Source organism: Harpia harpyja, chromosome 2 (assembly GCF_026419915.1).
Source record: "Harpia harpyja isolate bHarHar1 chromosome 2, bHarHar1 primary haplotype, whole genome shotgun sequence".
NCBI classification, from domain to species: domain Eukaryota; kingdom Metazoa; phylum Chordata; class Aves; order Accipitriformes; family Accipitridae; genus Harpia; species Harpia harpyja.
In genome coordinates, this window is record NC_068941.1 from 61,206,295 (window position 1) to 61,228,268 (window position 21,974).

Genomic DNA, 21,974 nt, shown 5'->3' on the forward strand with positions numbered 1-21,974 from the left:
TCTGATTTCATTTGTTTTCTGTGTCTGTAATTCCAACCAGGGTAAGTTTCACACAAGCAGACCTGCTCAGGCCTCTTAGAGAAAAATCAGGCTATTTGACAACCCCTGTTTTAGAATTAGGCTATTAAGCTGCTTGGCATCCTGAACTGACAGCAACTATGGCAATCTAATGGAAGTCAAGAATTTATTTGGGTCAACTTACAAATCCCTCCTGAAAGAACATAAGGATAAACAAAATGTGGCAATGGAAGCATCTGTTCAGAAGCGGTGATGTCTACTCCACTGGTGATACCACTCAGGTTGGTCACAGACTGTAAACATTCTTAAAAATATATATTAAAAGGAATACCTTCTTAGCAATACACAGAGTGCGCAGTCCTCTTCTGGCATAGTCATCCAAATGCTCCTGAGTTCTCTCTTTAATCTTCTTTTGTTCCATTTCTGAATTATTAGTACCTACTATCACACAAAAAGCAAAGAAAGCAAATTAAATATGCACTCTTAGGCTAATTGTAGCAGAAAATTTTGAAGGTCTAAATACGTTTTAAAAATACCAAAATGTTAACAGGTTTTATTTTAACTATGAACGTATCTTCATGTTTGCACAATGTACTGTGGCTATACCTATAGTGAGCATGCACTGCGCCAGTCTGCACAAGCAGTGAGGGGGAACACATCTGGTACTGATACATCTTTGGATGCCACTAGTATATCAAATTTTTTTCCTAAAATAAATTGATTTTCTAAAATGAACTGGGCCACAGACACCCAAGCAGCTTTACTTTCACTGGTCTAGTGGGAGGGAGCTAAAGGGCAGTTGCAGAAAAGCTTATTTAAAAATAACTGTTAAGGGATGGACTAGTTGGACAGGCATTCAACCCACCTAACTTTGGACACGCAGAAGTTAGGATCCAAGTTTAACTTGAGAATCAAAGTAAGGAGAGGCACCTCCAGACATAAAATTACCCCCCTAGTAAGATGACAGATTTTGGAGGTACTATTTCTGCCCCATGGCCTACAGAGGCTTTTTGTCTAGACTTTAGATGGCTAATGTTGGGGGAGTTAAAATCCACCCTTGGAACTGGAAATATCCCTCTTCCTCACTGAGACCAGCCAGCCATGGAACATACAAACCAAACTCCCTTTTGCAGAAAGTAAGCCTTTAAAAATAATTCCTTTATGTTACTTTCCAAACCGTTAAAAAAATCCCCTTGGAACATCTTCTGAACTTAAATATATTTAGGTATTTATTTCTAACATACATAGATAATACTTTCCCTTTACTGCCTTCAGTGAAAAATCAATGACTGTTCGCTACTGCGTATGAACAGTTAGTGCTTAAACAACATGGTGCAGCCCTCCTGTGGCAGATTCAAAATACATTTACCCCTGAACACCAGGGGCCAGCAGGAGGCACCCCACAACTTTACAGATATTATTATTACACCTAGAAACACAGAAATAGTCAGTAGTCGAAGGGAAAAAATCTCAAAAAGCATTGACAGGTGACATCTGCCAGTGATACCTCTCTCCAACAGGTCAGAAACACTGGTAACAGAGGTAAAGGCTAGAAAGTATCTCATTTTAATAAACATCTCTCACTGTGTAGCAGAAGCCAACTATTCAAGTACATGACCTTACTTTATAACTGGAAATACTTCAGTTGGCTCCAAAGGGTCTGCTTAGACACCACTAAATCCTTTGAATAACAGCTGCTTCCCTCTTCTCAGTTTCCACACCAGCACAACCATATCTAGGTGACAAGCAATACTATCTTTCTGGGTTCCCTATAAGGAACTATTCACATATAATAGTTCTGCTTGGTTACTTGTCTCTTCTCATGAATCAAGCCATCTGTTCAACTGTTCTCAAGAATGACAAAGGTGAGCAAAGAATTAGAAGTCCTATACATACCTTCAGATGCAGTTCTCAACAAATCCATCATGACTGAGTCTGCACCTTTTGTGTACACCAGCACTTTGTTGGAGACTGGATGCCGAACCACCACTGACATCCTTTTCCGCACTGAATCAAAAGGCAGGATGTGCAAAAGCTGAAATGTTAAAGATCCCAGACCTGCAAAGTCCACAGTTACTTGATCTGGAGTCCTAGACTGTAAAATACATTTATAAGCCCTAGCAGCATGAACCAAGGCGGCTTCATCTGGACTCTCAGCTTCATAACATAATTTAGGTAAGGGAGACAATTCAATAGAAGACACAGCACTATTGTGTTCACAGCCAGCAGCTACATTCACCGTATCTAGTTCTTGAGGGACCTGGGAATCTTCTGGGCTGTCAGTATTGTGACGCTCAGCAGCCCTTTGAGCAGCTCCATCCAAGGCAGGTGAAGCCAGTTTCATTCTGAAAATAGACAGTTTGCTCACAAAACTATTGGGGCTTTCAGATGATGACTCTTTTACACTTGGAAGTGGGGAGGAACTTAGTCTCCTGACTGACAATCTCTGGAACATCTGCCTGATTTCCTCAAGCGATTTAATAGGCATCCTACCCAGTGAAGACTGTCTCATCTGGAACAGAACAGTTAGAGAAAGCATTTATGTAAAATTCTTCATATTTTATTAAAGAAGGACAGCTTACAAACTATGTATGTTTCTTAACAAATGTAGTATTTTAAAATTTACCATGAGTTTGATTGCTTGTATAAAAGATGGCCAGCTCAGTTAAACATATAACCATATGAGTACACTAAACAGCTTCTGTAAAAGCTTCATTATTCAAACCAAAAGAATTGTAAAAATACTTCAGATCTGAAAACTGTATGCATTCCAGGTTTGATTCATGACTCCATAGAATCATAGAATCATTTAGGTTGGAAAAGACCTTTAAGGCCATTGAGTCCAACCATCAACCATGCCCACTAAACCACGTCCTGACGTGCCTTGTCTACGTGCTTTTTGAATGCCTCCAGGGATGGTGAGTTCACCACTTCCCTGGGCAGCCTGTTCCAATGCTTGACAACCGTTTCAGTAAAGACATTTTTCCTAATATCCAATCTAAACCTCCCCTGCCACAGCTTGAGGCCATTTCCTCTCATCCTATCTCCAGCCACCTGACAGAAGAGACCAGCACCCACCTCACTACAACCTCCTTTCAGATGGTTGTAGAGAGCGATAAGGTCTCCCCTCAGCCTCCTTTTCTCCAGGCCAAACAACCCCAGTTCCCTCAGCCGCTCCTCATAAGACTTATGCTCCAGGCCCCTCACCAACTTGGTTGCCCTTCGCTGGACACACTCCAGCACCTCAATGTCTTTCCTGTAGTGAGGGGCCCAAAACTCAACACAGCACTCAAGGTGCAGCCTCACCACTGCCAAGTACAGGGGAAAAATCACCTCCCCACTCCTGCTGGCCACACTGTTTCTGATACAAGCCAGGATGCTGTTGGCCTTCTTGGCCACCTGGGCACACTGCTGGCTCATATTCAGCCAGTTGTCAGCCAGCACCCCCAGGTCTTTTTTCTCTGCCAGGCAGCTTTCCAGCCAGTCTTCCCCAAGCCTGTAGCGCTGCATGGGGTTGTGATCGAAGTGCAGGACCCAGCACTTGGCCTTGTTGAACCTCGTACAATTGGCCTTGCCCCATCGATCCAGCCTGTCCAGATCCCTTTGCAGAGCCTCTCTACCCTCGAGCAGACCAACACTACTGCCCAACTTGGTGTCAGCTGCAAACTTACTGAGGGTGCACTTGATCCCCTCGTCCAGATCATTGATAAAGATATTAAACAGAACTGGCCTCAATACTGAGCCCTGGGGAACACCACTTGTGACTGGCTGCCAACCGGATTTAACTCCATTCACCACAACCCTCTGGGCTCATCCAGCCAGCCAGTTTTTTTCCTAGCAAAGAGTACACTTGTCTAAGCCATGAGCCACCAGCTTCTCAAGGAGTATGCCATGAGAGACAGTGTCAAAGGCCTTGCTGAAGTCAAGGTAGACAACATCCACAGCCTTTCCCTCATCCACTAGGCGGGTCACCTGGTCATAGAAGGAGACGAGGTTGGTCAAGCAGGACCTGCCTTTCATGAACCCATGCTGGCTGGGCCTGATCCCCTGGTTGTCCTGCACATGCCAGGTGAGTGCTCTCAAGATGAACCACTCCATAATCTTCCCCGGTACCGCGGTCAGGCTGACAGGCCTGTAGTTTCCCAGATCTTCCCTCTGACCCTTCTTGTAAATGGGCATCACATTGGCAAGCCTCCAGTTGTCTGGGACCTCCCCTGTTGACCAGGATTGCTGATAAATGATGAAGAGTGGCTTGGCAAGCTCCTCCGCCAGCTCCCTCAGTACTTTTGGATGGATCCCATCTGGTCCCATAGACTTGTGAGTGTCCAGACGGCATAATAGGTCACTAACTATTTCCTCCTGGATTAAGGGGGGTATATTCTGCTCTCCATCCTTGCCTTCCAGCTCAGGAGGCAGAGTACCCTGAGGATAACTGATCTCACTATTAAAGACTGAGGCAAAGAAGGCATTAAGTACCTCAGCCTTTTCCTCATCTCTGGTGGCAATGTTCCCCTCTGTATCCAATAAAGGACAGATATTCTCCTTGGCTCTCTTTTTATTGTTAGTATATTTGTAAAAACATTTTTTGTTGTCTCTTACAATAGTGGCCAGACTGAGTTCTAGCTGTGCTTTTGCCTTTCTAATTTCCTCTCTGCATGACGTAACAAGATCTCTGTACTCTTCTTGAGTTGCCTGCCCTTTCTTCCAAAGATCATAAACTCTCCTTTTTTTCTTGAGTCCTAGCAAAAGTTCCCTGACCATGTAATACTTCTCTTTAGAACTGTTTTAGTCATGGAACAGTGTGACATGACTTTTAAAAGTTGTGGCAAATGCAAGTAAACACTTTAATTCTTGTTTTGTATTAGCAAGATACTTGTGAAGAGTAAACCAACTCCATACCCTTACAATAACTAGCTGCAAGTACTATTAAACATACAGTACCTTATCAATACTTTTTTAATGCCCGAATTTAAAACAGAAGGCAGTTCCCATCTGATCAATGTTACAAAATAATTGGCTTACTGTTATTCAGAACAGTTAGGCAGCTAATAACTTACAAACAAGGAACAAGGCATGCAAGGCTGACATTCATTTCTCATTACTGGTGAAGAGTTAAGAATGAGTTATCACCAGGAAGCATGTTCTCCTTTGCCACTGAAAAGCATAAAGTAAGGACAAACTCTGGCTTCAGTTCTACCGAAACTGCACACAAGCTGTAATGTGTCTCCATTCAGCACCATGGAAATAGAGATTAGGAACATCCTTTCATCGCCTCTCCCTAAGGCAACACAAACCTTCCGTTGCCTTGAGCTCTTTCATGCCATTCCCTAATTGTGAACTCAGAGACCTCATGCCACATTGACCCTCCCAACCTACCTACTAGTGACCTGGAGATCTCCTCCCCTGCTAGCAAATCATCCAGAAATATTATTCTCAAAAAAAGGAGAATCTTGACTGTGTATTTTTCTACATCACCTTTAAGGAATGGCTGATTGTAACTATGAACACAGCTGCCCCATCCACACATGGACCTGTAGGCTGCCTACTATGCTTTCTGGGAATGCCTGAAGCAGACTAAAATACTAGGCTTATTTATACATAGGAGGTACTTTATACTCCACAGGATACCTTTTGGGAATGTCTTCAGCCATGGTTTTAGGTTCACTGCCTAGATGGACACCAAAATCTAGTCCTGCACGTCACAAACATTTTTTTCAGAAGACAAAGTCAAAAAATGGAAATCACCAGGGGATGGGGGGAAGGAAATCAAAGCTGAACTTGGAAATTATCCTGCAACACAGTCAAAATTGGTAAAAAAATGGGGTTATGAAAATCCCACCCTGAAAAAAAAATTTTTTTGAAAAAAAATAGTAGTATACTTAAATAAATGTTAGTTTGAGTGCTCTGAAAACAACATGTGGTCTGAGGAAGACTTAAACACACTCCAGACCATTAATCCAGGACAGTCTAGCAAATGCACTGTACATTCAAGGTGAGACCACTTGATGTCATACTGCAAAGCATTTTTTCTTCAGATTATTACACGTATGAAACTTGGTCTTCCATACTCTTGCTGAAACTCTATTTGAATAGTCAGGGAACAGGTAAGAGCATTCTCAGTTCCAATCTGGAAGTCTTCTGAGATTATTCTTATCTTTCAGCCAACAATAACCTATTTGTAAAGGTAACCTGAGCGTTAGGGTACTCTTAAAGGAAGCCATGCACATACCTGGAAAAAGATAACTAGAATATAGAAAAAAATCACAATTGCAATTTAATCGCAAAATTTGTCTTGTAAAAGTTATGAACAAGTCTATACACAGAAGCAAAAATATTGAAGCCAAGTTTTTCTGCATCGGAAAAACATTACCAGCATTATATTACACACTAACTCATTGCGCTCTGTGGCTTTACAGTAACTCCCTTCTTTCTAACAGGACAAACCAATAGAAGAGAAAAGGATCATTTTTTAAATGTCAGTTATTTGTTTTTTTCCTTTAGTAATCAAACCAAAGGGAGCTCATTTATTTATGAATATGGCCAAACAGCCAAAAAATAAGGCCTTCTTACCTTCTGACGTGGCTGATTGGGGACTGAAACTACAACAGTATTACAGATTGCCAGAGCAAGAAAGAAGTCAGTGATGTATGTTGTCTCCAAAGATAACTTGCTGCTAGCTTCTTCTGATTGTTGAAAGGAACAAGAAGAAATTTGACTGAACTTCTCCAGCAGTTGTGTGTCTGGTACAACATCTGTTTCCTATTGATGAAATGAACAAAACTGTCCATTAGGATATAAGCTTAATCTCAGTCTCTGGAGGTTAAATCAGTTACAGATGAATGAAGCCTAGAAGCTCATGCAACTTCCTTCCTGTCAGATGCTGAGTTGGTTACACTAGGAAATAGAGGAACACTGGTGTCTTCACTGCCTTGTGCTAGCCCACTGAAAATGGCAAACTTCATGCCCAGATGGGTAAACAGTAGAGCCTTACTTCATAGACACTTCAACAGATTAAATATGATGAATGCTATTTAGACACCTTCAGGTACAGAAGCAGAGTTTTTACCTCTTGTAACCTCCAATAAATATTGGTCATGTAGATATTTCCTACTAAAAAGAAAAGAAAATGCTAGAAACCTCTTACAACAAAAGAACAAACTGTTATTAAGATGAAGCTGGTCATTTTAGCTGGAGTGATCATGGACTCACAGCAGCAAGAACCAAAGCATACACCTTTGTGACCCAATGAACATCTGCAATGTCAGCTGCAAATGGGATTGCAGCCAAGCAATCATGGGAAGCTCTGGTTTTGATGGAAGAGAGAAAGGGTTTCTTAAATGACAAGCACTCTGACCAAATGGGGCTAAAAAGATATTCCTTCATGAGTTACTTCAGAAATTTAGCATCAAAACCAACAGCTTTTACTTACAATGGGGCTGCTGAAAGCAACGTGTCCTGAGAGGGGAACATCACCTGCTCCATCTTCCCTTACTAATGCAGGGTAACTACCAGACAACTGATTCAAAGACCTTCTGTTCAAAGGTTTATTCACAGCTCTGCAGTTGTGCCCCTGCCATTTTGACCTATGGGTCAAAGAGCCACACTGATGATCAGCTGAATCCTCATCCTCTGAATCCATCTCTTGATAGGATTCCAACCTCTTTGCTGTGGAAAGGGAAACAACATTACTGTTCCATGAGCAAAACCAGATTTGTTTAAACACTGCCTGGAAGTTCAGGAAACAAAATTCTGAAGTAAGGAGTTTAGTATATAGTTAAGATTAACCCACCATTTATGAAAAATAAAACCCATAACAAGTCATCACACTGACTTCCTGTTTGGGACACTGCACTTGAAGAGCAACACTCAACTGGAGTGAATCCAGAAGAAGGAGCAAGAATGGGCAGGGTTCTAGACAACATGAGCCACATGGAAACAGTAAAATAAGCTGGAGTTAGCCTCCAGAAGGGCACATTGATAGGAGCCAAATAATAGTTTTGAAGTACATGAAGGGCACTTCCACAGAGTTTTCTATGCACACTGTGGGTAACAGAAGACACAATGGTCCCATATTGTGGCAAGACAGACTCAGGCTAGGTATCAGCAAAACTTTGTCAGAGATGTGACATACTAGAACAGAATGCCTGAGAAAGCAGTGAATTGGACATCACTGGAGGTCCTGAAGAAACAAAAATATATTCATAAAGAATGACAGCAACAACTCTGCCTTAGGCCAGAGAAAGAGGACCACATCATCTCCTGATATGTTTTCTAGCCTAATTATTTTATGATGGATCAGGACTGTATGCCAGTGGTTTGACATGTACAGCTTCTTGCAGGAACTCATTGAAACTGTGTTTCTTATCATTTCTGTATTGGACACCCCCTCACACACACATACACATTTTCTGAGTATTTAACTGAAAAGCAGGTTTCAGTTATAAAACTTTGTACTGACATGTCTAACACCTTTGCACCAAGGATATAAATGCAATTCTGTGCCCCACAAATCTAGCTAGGAAGATCAGTGCTGTAAAGAACCTCTGTAACAAATGGAAACACACCTATGCTATTCATGCGTTCGTTAAGAACATAGCCAACTGTTTGCACTGGTGTTCTGGGACAGTGACCACATGCAGAGGTTGCAATCTCAACCCAGACAGCACTGGATCACTGTACACTATTCAGCTTTCACTTTTTACCTGTCACTGTGAAAATAGCAAGCAATGAGCATATACTAGCAGTTGAATGTCTGCATCCACAGACAGCATGGAAAAACTGTTCTGAGAGCTGTGCATTGCCTATTTATTTCATTAAAGTGTGAATACAAACAATGGCATCCTAGGAAAAAAAAATATTAACATACAGACATCTCCTGCAACATCACCGATTCCCTACTTTCTTCTTATTTAAAGTGGCAGCTACTGTACAGGAAAAAAGTGAAAAATGCGATATTATTCTGTTTTATGTGAACAGGAAACCTATCCACAGTTCAGAGTGCCCAGCTCTGGTGCTCAAAAAGAGATGGAAATAGGTTTATGATGTCACTTTTGAGTCCTCTTTCTCCTAGCCAAAGCACAGGAGCTTAGCTATGTTCAGGAAATGAGCTACTGGATTTGCTAGTGTGTTAAGTTCTCCTTATTTCCTGTTGTCTTCTCTTTCTGGAACATAAATGAAAGCCTCCTGCTCCTCAGCCTGCCATTCTGGTGAGCCCAAGGAAAGCAGGGCAACCAGAGCTTACACCTTCCTTGGCAGGCTATCTCCCTGATGTCAACATGTATTTATTAAAATAATTCTTTTAAAAAAAAGATAGGTGGGAACGTAACAAACTGTGGCTCTCCACAACTGCCAAATATAATACCCACATGTGGTATTGATGGGTGGGGATATGATGGTTTTACCAGAAAGCAGCAACAGTGACTTAGTACATCTTTGTAGAGGTAGGTTTGGACAACACATGCCCGTTCCGCTATGCTTCCAGGCTGTTGAGAAGCCCGCATACTCTGTCTGAAGTAACATATGTGGCACCTCTTAGAACACCGCACTGCTCTGCTGCCAAGGTCCAAGAGGCACAAGTTACTTTAGACAGAACACTGCATGGGGGCACCTGTATGGAGAATTATACTGAATCACAGTCATTGCTGTTCTGTGCTTCCCTCCTGTGCATCCCTTTAGCCTGGGCAATACAGATATAAATACAGAAATATATGTACAGGCTTTTGTATGCAAAAAGACTACTATCTTGCACTGCAACTCTTACTATATGTAGCAGGAGCCTTGCAAATAGCAGCTCTATGCAACTGAACAAATGTAAAAGGACTAAAACACAGGACCTCCAACATTTTTCAAACTTATTTTCAGGGCTCACATAATTTCTAGATTTGTTAGGAAGAAGCACATGCTTACCCTCCAGGTAAAAGACAGGGCACAGCAGGAAGTAATTATAAACATAATTAACACACTAATAGTTTTGGAAGATAACTCTAAGTGAACTACTAGCAGAAGCACTGGTAGACATACTTTCCCTGGCACAATGAGACCTGGGTCAGCCACAGCTACATCATTTGCACCACTCCTTGGTTTATCTCTTCTGAAATACTTTTCCTTCCTTTAGGAAATGTTCTGAAAATATATTCTACTTTTTATTTAAATTGGTCATTCACCAAGTTTGAAATTTAAAAATATTTCTTCTCACTTTGCTGTTGTCATCCTTCCCAGTATAATTATGCAAAGCCAAAGAAGCATCTGCACACCTGCACCATAAAATTTTCAAAATATGTGCAGAAATTACAGTAAAAACAGTTTGTAACCATCTGCTCCTGTGACACAATAAAGGAAGGACTGAACTGATTCATTGCTGTGGCCAGCAGGGTGTGCCTTTTGCTCGCAGTTGTGAGCGGTTCTATCCGGCAGCAAAACCACCAAAACCACAAAGGGGGGATTTAATACACAGCTGTGCTTCACGTGTCCACTTGTTAGCACCTCACCTTTGATGTCATATGGAAAACTTGCATTGCCCACCAGTAAATAGCAAATGTCTGCAGCCACTAGTACTTACATACAGTAAAGGTAATAAAAACTTTGTGGTTTTATTTAATGAATAAAATAGCTAATTGAATCAAAGACTTAATGACACTCTGCCCAGTTTTCTCTTGTGTCTGGATTTGTATCTTCTCTTGGCTCCCAGAAGGCTTCAAGTAGGCTCTCATGAAACCTATACTGAAAGATGTTACACTATTACACAATGAGGCAAGCAACTATTCAGTATCGCTGCTTGTTGACTTTTGGTCTAAAAATAAACAGGTGTGTAAGATATAAGATACAACAGTCATTATTTTTGATGGAGATACTTATCTTTGCAGCCTTAACAGAGACATGTATACACATCTGCTTGACTTGTACCTTAACATTATTGTTAAAGCTCTGACTTCAGCATGTATCTTATTTGGGTTACTGTATCCTCAAGGGCAAAAGTATGTCAAATCGGAGCCTTAAGATACACTACATAAAGGTGGTACACTGCTATGGCAGTCAAGAGGTTGTTTGAACCCTAAAATGCTAGGTAAGCATTCGCACTCTAGTTGGGAGAAAAAAAAAAGAAAATAAAAAGAGAGAGAAAAGACTAGATGAGCAATTTTCCAATGTTCTGGGTTCTGAATATTGCAAAGACAGAAGCAAAACACAGTTGGCATGACTTCTTCCAGAGCAAGTAAAGAATACTTTGTTTGTGGTATCAAATATGTTGGAACTTAACTAGCTGCAAAGATACAGCCTTCAAGTCTCTTAACACACTATATATGAAGGGATCCTAATAATTGGGAAGGATGCATGGCTATTAGTAGGATCAGTCTGAATTCACACCTTCTGTGAGTGTGTATTGCCACACAAGTCCACCAGACCCGTATCAAAACTTTCAGCTTCTCTGAGAAAAATGACCCATTGGGAATACAGGTTTAGTGTCTTACCATTTTCCTCATGGCAATACTCCTGTCCTGCAATGCTGCATCTCCGAAAAACCATCTTATTTTCAGTGAGGGTTCCAGTCTTGTCAGAGAAGATATACTGAATCTGGCCAAGGTCTTCAGCAATATTCAGTGCTCGACACTGAATTGTTGAGTCTGTTTTCTCATGGTAAAAATCAATGTCATTCTGTATTAAATAAATTTGTCCCAATTTGACAATTTCAATTGAAACATAGAGAGAAACTGGGATCAAGACCTACCAAAATAAAACATAGGGATTAAATAAAACCAAACTCTTTGGCCAGTTACAAACATGAAGTAGCTCTACTGAATTCAGAGAGTTACTTCAAGGAAATAAATGAGATCAGAATATGACTCACGTTCAAAGCAGACCAAAGTTACCTGTAATAAAATGATCATCGTCCAGAACATATTGAACCCTGCTAATGTTGGAGGAATTGATTTCCCATCTGGCTCAGGGATGTTAAAAAAAGGTATTTCCGAATACCTACTTAACCAAATTCCATGGCCTTGAAAACAAGAACAAGATAAAGTGAGCCAGTTGCATGTAAACTGTATCACAGTTCAGGGTCATGGTGTTAGCTGTTACACACTGCAGTTCTTTCTAAGCTTTTAAACTACCATTCCATCTCAAGTTTTTCCTCAAAAGGAACCCCATTAAAATTAATTAAGTATCAATGCACACATGAATAAATACCTTACATGCATTTCTATCAACAGCACATCTATACAGCACATCTCAGAACTAAAGGAATACTAACTACGCTTGATAAACACTTTTTTTCCCCCCCCCGAGAAACACCTCTGGCAAATAATTGTATTATCCTTGCTTGTCCAGGTTTTAGTTAACCTGTGAACACCATGTCATCATTATTAAGTGTAGTCTGAAGAAGTTTTTTTAAACGTTTTAAACACCTTTTTGATTTGTCATAAAAGTTAGCCTGTTTAGATTTACTCAAGCCCACTACTTAATTAATTCCTAAAATGTCAAGTCCTTACAACTCTAGTCACACTAGGCCTCTCCCCACAATGCTGTACATGCATCTCATGTTACCTGAAAAATCCTAAGAGAAAGTAGGAGTTCTGCAGAGCAATTAGCAAGAGAAAAGATAAATGAATCAGAGAAACAGGTTCCAGATCTAAGAACTCGCATCAGGAACATACTTCTTGACTACACTCCAGATTAAACATGACAACATGAACTAAAACCTGGCAGCATCCCCAACTGCTAGGGAATTACATTTTCCAAGACAGGCTGCTTAAATGATCAGCCCCAAATTATAACACTAAGCATTGTAGGCTGAGAGAGGAAAATAGCAGGAGTCTGCTGATTCTCACTTACCTATTGCACCAGTTAAACACATCAAAATTAGAAGCAGAACACACCAAAGAATATCAGTGTTCACTTTTCTTTCCAATTTACTGCGCTTGTAATGCGGGCCACTGTTATTCAGCATGGCTTTGGTTTCATGACCTGTAACCACAACACAGGCTGAAATTCTCCAATAGCAGGCATCAGAACCACAAGTGCTTTATACTTCTAAAGCCCTGGGAAATGGGACATTTCTGTTAACTAATATTTGAACAGAGATTATAAATATGAGCAAACTAACTGCTCCTACAATATATGAATTCTGTCCTAAAGAAAACTGAACAAGCTAAACCAAAATCTGTCACGTACACATTAACTTTTATACTGTCAATAATATTCCTTCTTATAGAAACAATCTTATCCTTGATGTTTTCTATATTATTTCTAGTATTTTCTATAAAATCCTGCACCTGCATTGCAACTATCTGGCTGGATACATCATATCGATTAGTTTAAAAACCTCTGCCCTTTGATACAGAACACTGAAGAACAGCACTAGCTTCAGGTTTGGACCAAAAAAACCTCCTAAGCAAGCCACGCATCTCCATGTCCACTTCAAAACCTGGGTTTACCATCACAACTAACAGATGACGACAAGGACCTGTTCACATGGAACAGAGCTGGCCTCCCCTGAATAATGACACATATCGGTTCTTTACATTGTTAAAATAGAAAAAACTTAATTCAGACATGCATTCTTAACATTTCTAGCTACAGCTACCTCCTGCTGGATTCAAGCTTTTACTCTCCTAATTCCCCTTTGTACGATACTGTTTCCTAGGGCACATAACTCTTATCTTGTTTGCAAGGCAATCTGTGAAAGCCAGGGTGGTTCACTAACCTGCATATACCACTATGCCTACAACAGCTTCTGTGTTTCTCACTGTGCATCCACGGAGTAGTAAGTTCTCCTTGCTGAGGCCCACTCGATCCTTGTTTGAATGCTCGCTGGAAAAAAAGCACATTACTTCAGCTGTAGGACTCCAGCAATTACCAGTCAGGCTTTGCAAAACCATTAGGGAGCAGATTTCCCAAAGAAGCTGCTAGTCACTGACTGCCATTCTGACATTTCCGATTGGACTTTTCAAAAGAATGGCGTAACATGCATGCAGATCACCTTTGAAAATCCAGGCATGTAGGCACTGTATTAAAATTTTCTTGTGTTTACAAGTCTAGGATTTGCCAGCTGGCATATGAGAAGTAGGCAATGCTATTGAAAAGAGCTCAAGACAAACACTGGAAGTCTGAAAGCCTATGGCTTCTACTTGGATTGCCAACATCAGAAAAAATTTGATCAAAATATGAAACCCATTTTAAATATACTCTGAGCATCATTACTCCTGCGGCATACTTTCAGGGCAGGTAGGCCCACTCTTTGTTAAGCTGTTTCCTCAGAGACTAAGATTTATATACATTTATTTTTCTTTTTATATTTCTAATGTGTCAGGGCCCACAGGGAAGAATATAGACATTGTAACTCTCAAAAACTGAAAATCAGTCACCCCATGAAATAGTATTCTGTTTTCCCACAGTCTACAGAAAATCATAAATCTCTAAGAAGAAAAGACACGGATAGGCACGTTGGTCAAAAGGAGTTTGATCAAGTCACTGATGGTTACACAAAACAAATCAAAGTAGGAGAGGAAGCCAGTCCTTCCCATTTCCAATTCTGAGCAATGCAGCTTGTCCAATTAGGCCGTGGTCCAGACCAGATACTGTAGATATCACATGTTATTAAGAGCAGATTTGAAACAGCTATTTCAAATATGGAATACACAATTGCAAAACAGCCTGAACTAAGATGTTGAAAATATTCAATACAAAATAAAAAGCACTAGTGGGCTTCCCCCGTTCACAGTCAACTGCTCAGAAAGCCCTCTGGAGCTCTATTTGTTGGGCTGCACTCAGAAATGTAGTGGTGCAAACTGACTTCTATACATAGTGTCATTATTTTTTAAAGCAAACATTACAAGCTCCTGAAAATTAGTAAGAGCACCGAAGCAAATGACAACAGTTTAAAGTGCCACCAAGCCTACTTACACAAAGCCTTGGAAGCGACTGAGGTCATTGTTAGGACTTTCACACTCTATTCTACTAGAAAATTTTTCTGGATCAATTTCAGAGACCTAAAGCCACAGGAAAAAACAACAACAAAAAACCAAAAAACAGAGAACTCAGACAAAACATGATAGAACTTAAAAACATCATCAATTCATAGGTTCAGGTATTACTATCTAACAATTTAGCTTCAAAACTGTAAGCTGCTGGTGGTGTTGAGGGATCTGCTACCCAGCGTAAATCAGACTTACACAGCATGGCAGAACTTCCTAGTAAATATCAAACCCTGGCAAGTATCCATTGAATTGCTGGTATTTTGAGAACACTGAAAAGGAGAAAATGGGTGAAAGAGTGAGGAAGAAGAAAAAAATGCAATAAGAACATCTGAAAAGCAGAGATTTCCCACAGGTTTTTCCATGATAGGAAGAAAAAAAAAAAAGGCACTATCTTCTGCAAGCAGAATTTCTTCCAAACAGCCATTGTTTCTGATACCATGACCAGGATGCTATCTGTGCTAAAACAAAGAAAGCAGGTAGATGTAATTGAATACATCTTCTACATAATTACAGGTCTCGGAGAAGGCTGCACTCCCACAATTGGGTGACTTCACACTGGCAGAATAGTAACTGTGAGGTTAAAACACAATCCTGTAAGTAGTATTTGAAACTCAGAAGACAGAAGACATAATATTATTAACACGTACTTTGTTGACTTGATTAAAAAAAATTTTTTGCTATTTTTTGCTGTACTGATTTGTTGCACTGTATTAACCTCAAGTCAATATGAACACAGCCTTAGACAGACAGATACCTTCAGTCTCTTTGTAAATTTAATTACTATGAAAGACCTCTCCCTCCACTGACCTTTCTCACGTTTATTTGTACAGGAAGTACAACATTTCTGTAAAATGTTAGACAGTATAATTGATTCATGCTTTTCAAGCATTTCACATTGTACAATGATTACACAAAAAAAGAGCATGAAGAGAATAAGAACTACCTCCAAAAGGAAGTAAAATAGCCAAAGCAGTTGATTTTTTTCTTCTACAGCCTGGAAACTGTCTCCAGATATGTATTTCTGGTGAAAGCATCTTATTTTTTATGGACAACTAAACCATTTGACTTGGTCAAACAATTTGTAATAGCAGTGAACGTGTTAGTAGGAGCTTCTTGCAATATACCTTGAAATAGCAACCACAGAAACTCGGAGTGTAACCTATAGTGGGCACAGAAGTTATGTCTACACTCTGCCAGTATAAAACAGAGGTGACAAAAACTATGTCCAAAACCAGGTATGTTGATATGGGCAGTCAGATCTTCCTGAACTATAAGTTTATGGTCTATACTTCTTCATTATAATCTTAACTTTGACAAAGCAAATATTGAGAGCAGAAGATTTTGCACCTTATTTCTTGAGATGCTTTCCTATGTTTCTTGGCACAAAAGAGAAGATTTTCTATGGCAGAATTAAAATTACTTGGATTTTGTGTAAAGGTCCCTAAAGACAGGGGACAATAAAGATGGGAACTGAGTAAGGTAGCTGGGAGTGATAGTCCCTGCATCACTCTCCTACTGGAATGGGGAGAGAGGCAGCTTCCCAAGGCCATGCCTGCTGCTTTGGCTGTACTGTGTTCCAGACAAACTATATGGTTTGATAATATAGCATGGAAATGGAGTAGGTGCATAGCCAAGGTGAAAGAAGAGAGCTGGCAACTCCTTTCATCAACTTTGCTTCTTAGGCTGCCTGGAAGAAAAGGACAGCACTTTCCTCTCCACTAGGTTTGAGAATGCTGCAGCTAGGACTGGATTCAGTCATTGACCACCTAGGCTGAGAAAGAACTGATGAGTGCAGTCCTGTGGCCTCTCTTATAATGTGACAGAAAACATTCACTGCTCACAGTGACTTAGTGCTATTGGCATATTAGCTTCTCCACCTCAGTGAACCTGCGCTTGGTTCAGCTAACCATGAGATGTGGGAAAGGAGATTAATCCCTTCTTAAAGGGAAGCAACATTTGAGTGTCTTGAAAGCAGCAGAGCTATATCACTTTGTTCACTAAATAGCTCATTATCCTCAGGGAGCAGGTCCTCAGCTGTTTTGTGTATTTCTCTATGAATGCCAAGATGGTTGGAGACACTGTGTTCTGTGCCTTGTTACCTGCTGTTACCTAAGAAGCCTTGAGTTACTTTCCCAATTTCTTGCCTGTTGTCATTTAAGCATTAAAAAAAAAAAAAAGCTATTCTAAGTTGCCAAAAAATAAATTAGACTACAAGAGTTTCAGCTCCTGTTTCATGCTTTAATTTTGCCTTGCCTCCTCTTAAAGGAATCCCAAGTGCAAGAACAGGTGCCCCACTGATAACCTTTTTCATTGCGTTTCTACTTACTCAGTCGCAAAGAAGCAGGACATAACACACCTGCAGATAGGTTAACTGTTTCTAGTCCTTGTCTTCAGATGTTGTTTAATTTGATGTAGTTTATTGCTATTCTTCTGAGCTTAAGAAATTGAGAGGTCAGGCAGTCGGCCTCTTACACAGCACTGCCAGTCTTATTCACCCTGAGTTTATAAGGACAAAGCATCTGGCTGAAACTCAGCCGGCAGGGCACTAAAGGTCTGTGAAGTTGACCATGGCTCTACATTCAGAAACCAGGCAGTCCTGACAAGAAGATCCTACAATGACTTACTTTTTTTTAAAGTAAGTCTTAAATGGTGAAGGAATTGTCACCTTTTTTGGACAGTATGACTCTTCCCAGCATTTTGGTGCATGTTTTCTAGAAACAGAGAAAACTGTCTCTTTCTTGAGTGAGACTGAAATCAGATCTTGGTAGCAGGAGCTGGTATAAGATCAGGGCCACCTCAATATGATGTAAGCCTGTAGAAGCATTTGAATTTTGCCTTGCATAATGATATGTGTATACAGAAAGATCAAACAGTCCTTTCTGGCTTATTGTTTTAAGAATGCACGTGACTGTAAGGGGATAAGAAACGGCTTTGTTCATGGATATCACATCATGCCTTTGGTATTACCATACTTGCTAAGTAACAGGGGAGTCTTAATGCACAACAAGGTACTCCTCCTCACTTCCTCACCACTGCTGACAATTCAGAGGCAGGTCAGGTAATTTTATCTCCAGAGGACTGAACAGTCTGTTCTTATGGACAGCACAGAGTCTCCCTCCTGTTGTTATCAGCATGGTGTTTCAGCAGCAGAACTCAGTTTCAGGTGTGCTGCAGAAATGCCAGGAGTCTTTGTTCTTTTGACATCATTTTCTTTGTGCCAGCCTCCAGCATTTTGTCTGCTAGGTATAATACTAAATAAAGTTTATTTGTCTGGTATTAAAGCAATGGCAGTCATCTCTTCAGTATCTGAAAAGGCTTTTATGAATTACTTATAAGCCTTAACCATGTGACTTCCATGGTTGAAAAGCACAGATCCACCTATTTCCCACCACTGCTTGGTACATGTAAACTCTCTGAGACCCAGTGATGCTCAGACTTGAAAGGGAGAGATGACTCAGTTAATGCTTTTCACAGTAGGCTTGTAGCAGAAAAATTCTAAGAGTTCCAAAGGTTTTATAAATCCTTGAAGGACTAGAATTGGAGCTAAAAATACATTTGCAATATGAAAAAAACAGTGAAAGAGAGAAGATAATATCTGCTCCTCTCTCTAGGTCTTTATACACCACAGAATTCCCTTCTAAAAAACTCCAATTTCTTACCCATGACATGATACGCATCATAAATGACTTCTTGACATTTACCTGGATAGTTACTTTTACTGGCTTATATTACTTGAAATAGATCTCTCTTTCTTTGGGTTAAGTGAACACGCAAAGATTTGCTCAAAAATAACTCAAGCGATGAATTAGAACTATGTTACCTAGCTGTTTTGTTTTCAGATGGGGATTGCTGTGCTATCAAGAATTAGGCAATCTAGAGGGCTGGGTTGGTTTTTAGTTGTTATTTAGTTGACCATCTGTCATGACAACTTTCTCACACCCCTAGAAATGCACAATTATCACCTGCTCTGAATATCCTCTCACCACCTGCCTCTGCTTTAGATTGGTTTCTCCATCAAGGCCTGCTGTTTCAATGTAACAGATCCCATCCAGGTCACTAGAATATAACAGCACCATGTCAGCAGGAATTATTTCATTACGTGAAAGCCGGATGAAGTCCCCAACATTGACATTTTTCCAGCATTCATCTATGTATTTCTTCTCCTTCCTGAAATACAGATAAAAACAGTAATTTTTTATAAATGCATAAACTGAAAGCTTAGACAAACACACTGTAACTAGAAAATTACTCTAATAGTTAATTTATGCTTCCAAGTCATTAAAATAAACTCTGATGAGATAGTCTATTAGCTTAAGGTGAATATAATTACAAAGAATCAGCTCTGGGTTTTTTCTGGGAATTGCATTCCAGGCACTCTCCCAGAATTATTTTAGCCCTATTTAAAATTCAGCCCACTTGCTTCCTGTATTTTCATTATTCCAAGAAAACAAACAGTGTTTTCAGATTTCTCTTTGGGTCACCACTTTTTCTTGCAATTATGCAGCCAAGAACAGCATATCTTTTTCCCTTCTGATAGGGCCTTTCAAAAATGTCTGTCTCCCAAGATGATGAACATCTACCAGTAAGCAAAGAATATTCAGCAACCCTTTCACTGATGCTCTGAATATAAATACTTATACTTACAGGCTTTTAAAATATGTTTTCCATTAATTTTGAACGTAAGGTACCAAGATTCTATAATACTTAGGGAAGTCAATAAAAGCTCAGGCCCATCAGCATTGAGCTAAAATTCTTTATTAATATGAAATATCCAGGCATGACGTATGTAAGTTTGAACTGCTTTCAACTTTCTTTTTATAGCTGCTGTTCTGTCCTCAGCTGAGATGAAGAATCTTCCTTTTATGTAATCACAGCAGTTTATTGCAAACACAATCAAGTTTAGAGTCGTGAATAGGATGCACGGTAATAAGCAACAAGGAGTGCTTGATGAGCTAGCACACAGTAGTAGGCTCCTGCAACATGGGTGATGAAACACACCCACAGTTGCTGTTGCAAACACTGCACAGGTCTGGATGCAGTACATTTTTGTACAAACTATTACTGCCCTCGGTGACTGCCTGGCTTTTCTGCCTTACACAGACTAACCCTAGAGCTATGTTTAAAGAGAGGAGCATGCGCTCTCCACAGTCGTCTTTTCTCAGTTGTCTAGATTAGGGTATAGTCCAGGCTGTGCTAGGGCTGTCTTCCACATTCTGCTTCCTTCTCTGCAACTCATTCTAAGCTGGCTGAGAAGCAGACTCACACTAGTGAGTTGGGAAGTGCACATAAGCTTCTACAGTGCAGACATAAGCTAACAAGCTTTACAACATGGCCATTGTGTGTAGACTGGCACTTATCTACTAGCTTTAATCAAAGTGCTAGCTGTGTAAAATGTTTCTGATAAATAGTAAAATAGAAACAGACACTTCTAATGACAAAGAAAATATCAGAAAAACATTCCCTGTATAAAGCTTTGCACCCATACCTTTCAGACCTGCATTATCTGATAGTACCCTTTTGAAAATGCTGGTCTACAAACAGAAGGCACAAAGCCCACACAATTAATCAGTGTACTGATGACAATTTCTCTAGTGAAGATAAGGTGGAGGTAGTTATATTGCTTTCAAAGTGCAAACAAAGCAAAAACAGGAAGCAACAAAAGCTGACATAAAATTAAACCAATATTAGCCACATCTGCTTTCTCCTTAAGATGCTCATCACTAGTTTTCTACACAGATGGAAAACTGGCACAACGGAAAGCATGTAAAACTTAATTAAAGCTTGTCGTGGTTTAACCCCAGCTAGCAACTAAACACCACGCAGCCGCTCACTCCCCCCCCCCCCCCCCCCAGTGGGATGGGGGAGAAAATCGGGAAAAGAAGTAAAACTCGTGGGTTGAGATAAGAACGGTTTAATAGAACAGAAAAGAATAAACTAATAATGATAATGATAACACTAATAAAATGACAACAGCAATATTAAAAGGATTGGAATATACAAATGATGCACAGTGCAATTGCTCACCACCCGCCGATCGACACCCAGCTAGTCCCCGAGCGGTAATCCCCCACCCCCACTCCCCCCAGTTTATACACTGGATGGGACGTTACATGGTATGGAACACCCCGTTGGCCAGTTTGGGTCAGGTGCCCTGGCTCTGTCCTGTGCCAACTTCTTGTGCCCCTCCAGCTGTCTCGCTGGCTGGGCATGAGAAGCTGAAAAATCCTTGACTTCAGTCTAAACACTACTGAGCAACAACTGAAAACATCAGCGTTATCAACATTCTTGGCATACTGAACTCAAAACATAGCACTGTACCAGCTCCTAGGAAGACAATTAACTCTATTCCAGCTGAAACCAGGACAAAGCTACAGCCAGGCCTATCACAAGATGGATGGATTCAAACAACACTGCAGGAATTAACTTTTCATACCAGTATATTTCCTTGAAAATAAAAAAGTAAAAAAAAAAAAAAAAAAAAAAAAGAGTTGAAGGAAAAATTTCTGAACTAAATTGACAAAAAACAACCTAATAATAGAGGTAAACAGGAAAAGGGAAGGAAGATTTCCTGAAACAGGATGTGACTCTCAGCTACTGAAGGTATGACTTAAGCTTTGATAGCTGCAAAGGTGCTGACAAAGTAAACCTATTCAGGAGACTGAGCAAGCTGAAAACTAGTGATTTTTTTGTTGTTGTTTAGAACTACACCCTCAGGTATTGAAAACTACATCAGCATAACTTTTTGTGTAGGCCAATTTACCCCGCTATGAAGGCCAAGTGAGTCCATTTAGGGTACAACACCAACCGGAGCAGAATGCCCTATCACTCCACAATGGCACCCTTTTACGTCACCCTCCAAACAGGATGGAAAAGATATGAGAACCCAGAAGGGAGGTGGGAGAAAATTACCTCCACAGCCAGCTTGTATCTAGAAGAGTTAGAGAAAGGACGGAAACAGAAAGGTAAGCAAGACAAAATAAGCTCATG

General features: G+C 40.3%; 1 protein-coding gene across 7 annotated transcripts in view; it reads right to left on the bottom strand.

Annotated features, from left to right (window-relative positions):
- Positions 1 to 21,974, bottom strand: part of ATP10D (ATPase phospholipid transporting 10D (putative)) — a 63,800-nt gene that overhangs the window by 23,329 nt on the left and 18,497 nt on the right. For 4 of the 7 annotated variants that reach the window (XR_008234137.1, XM_052780132.1, XM_052780131.1 and 1 more), the window contains exons 4-13: positions 18,950 to 19,154; positions 14,914 to 14,999; positions 13,715 to 13,821; positions 12,844 to 12,975; positions 11,883 to 12,010; positions 11,484 to 11,736; positions 7,448 to 7,683; positions 6,589 to 6,777; positions 1,915 to 2,530; positions 350 to 459 (exon numbers count right to left, since the gene is read on the bottom strand). Coding sequence is in view for 6 of the 7 variants with exons in the window: in XM_052780132.1 (XP_052636092.1) it covers positions 350 to 459; positions 1,915 to 2,530; positions 6,589 to 6,777; positions 7,448 to 7,683; positions 11,484 to 11,736; positions 11,883 to 12,010; positions 12,844 to 12,975; positions 13,715 to 13,821; positions 14,914 to 14,999; positions 18,950 to 19,154 (2,062 nt within the window). In the remaining variant the exon portion in view is untranslated. The remainder of the gene's footprint in view (positions 1 to 349; positions 460 to 1,914; positions 2,531 to 6,588; positions 6,778 to 7,447; positions 7,684 to 11,483; positions 11,737 to 11,882; positions 12,011 to 12,843; positions 12,976 to 13,714; positions 13,822 to 14,913; positions 15,000 to 18,949; positions 19,155 to 21,974) is intronic. The other 3 variants (XM_052780133.1, XM_052780134.1, XM_052780136.1) reach the window with 3 other exon arrangements.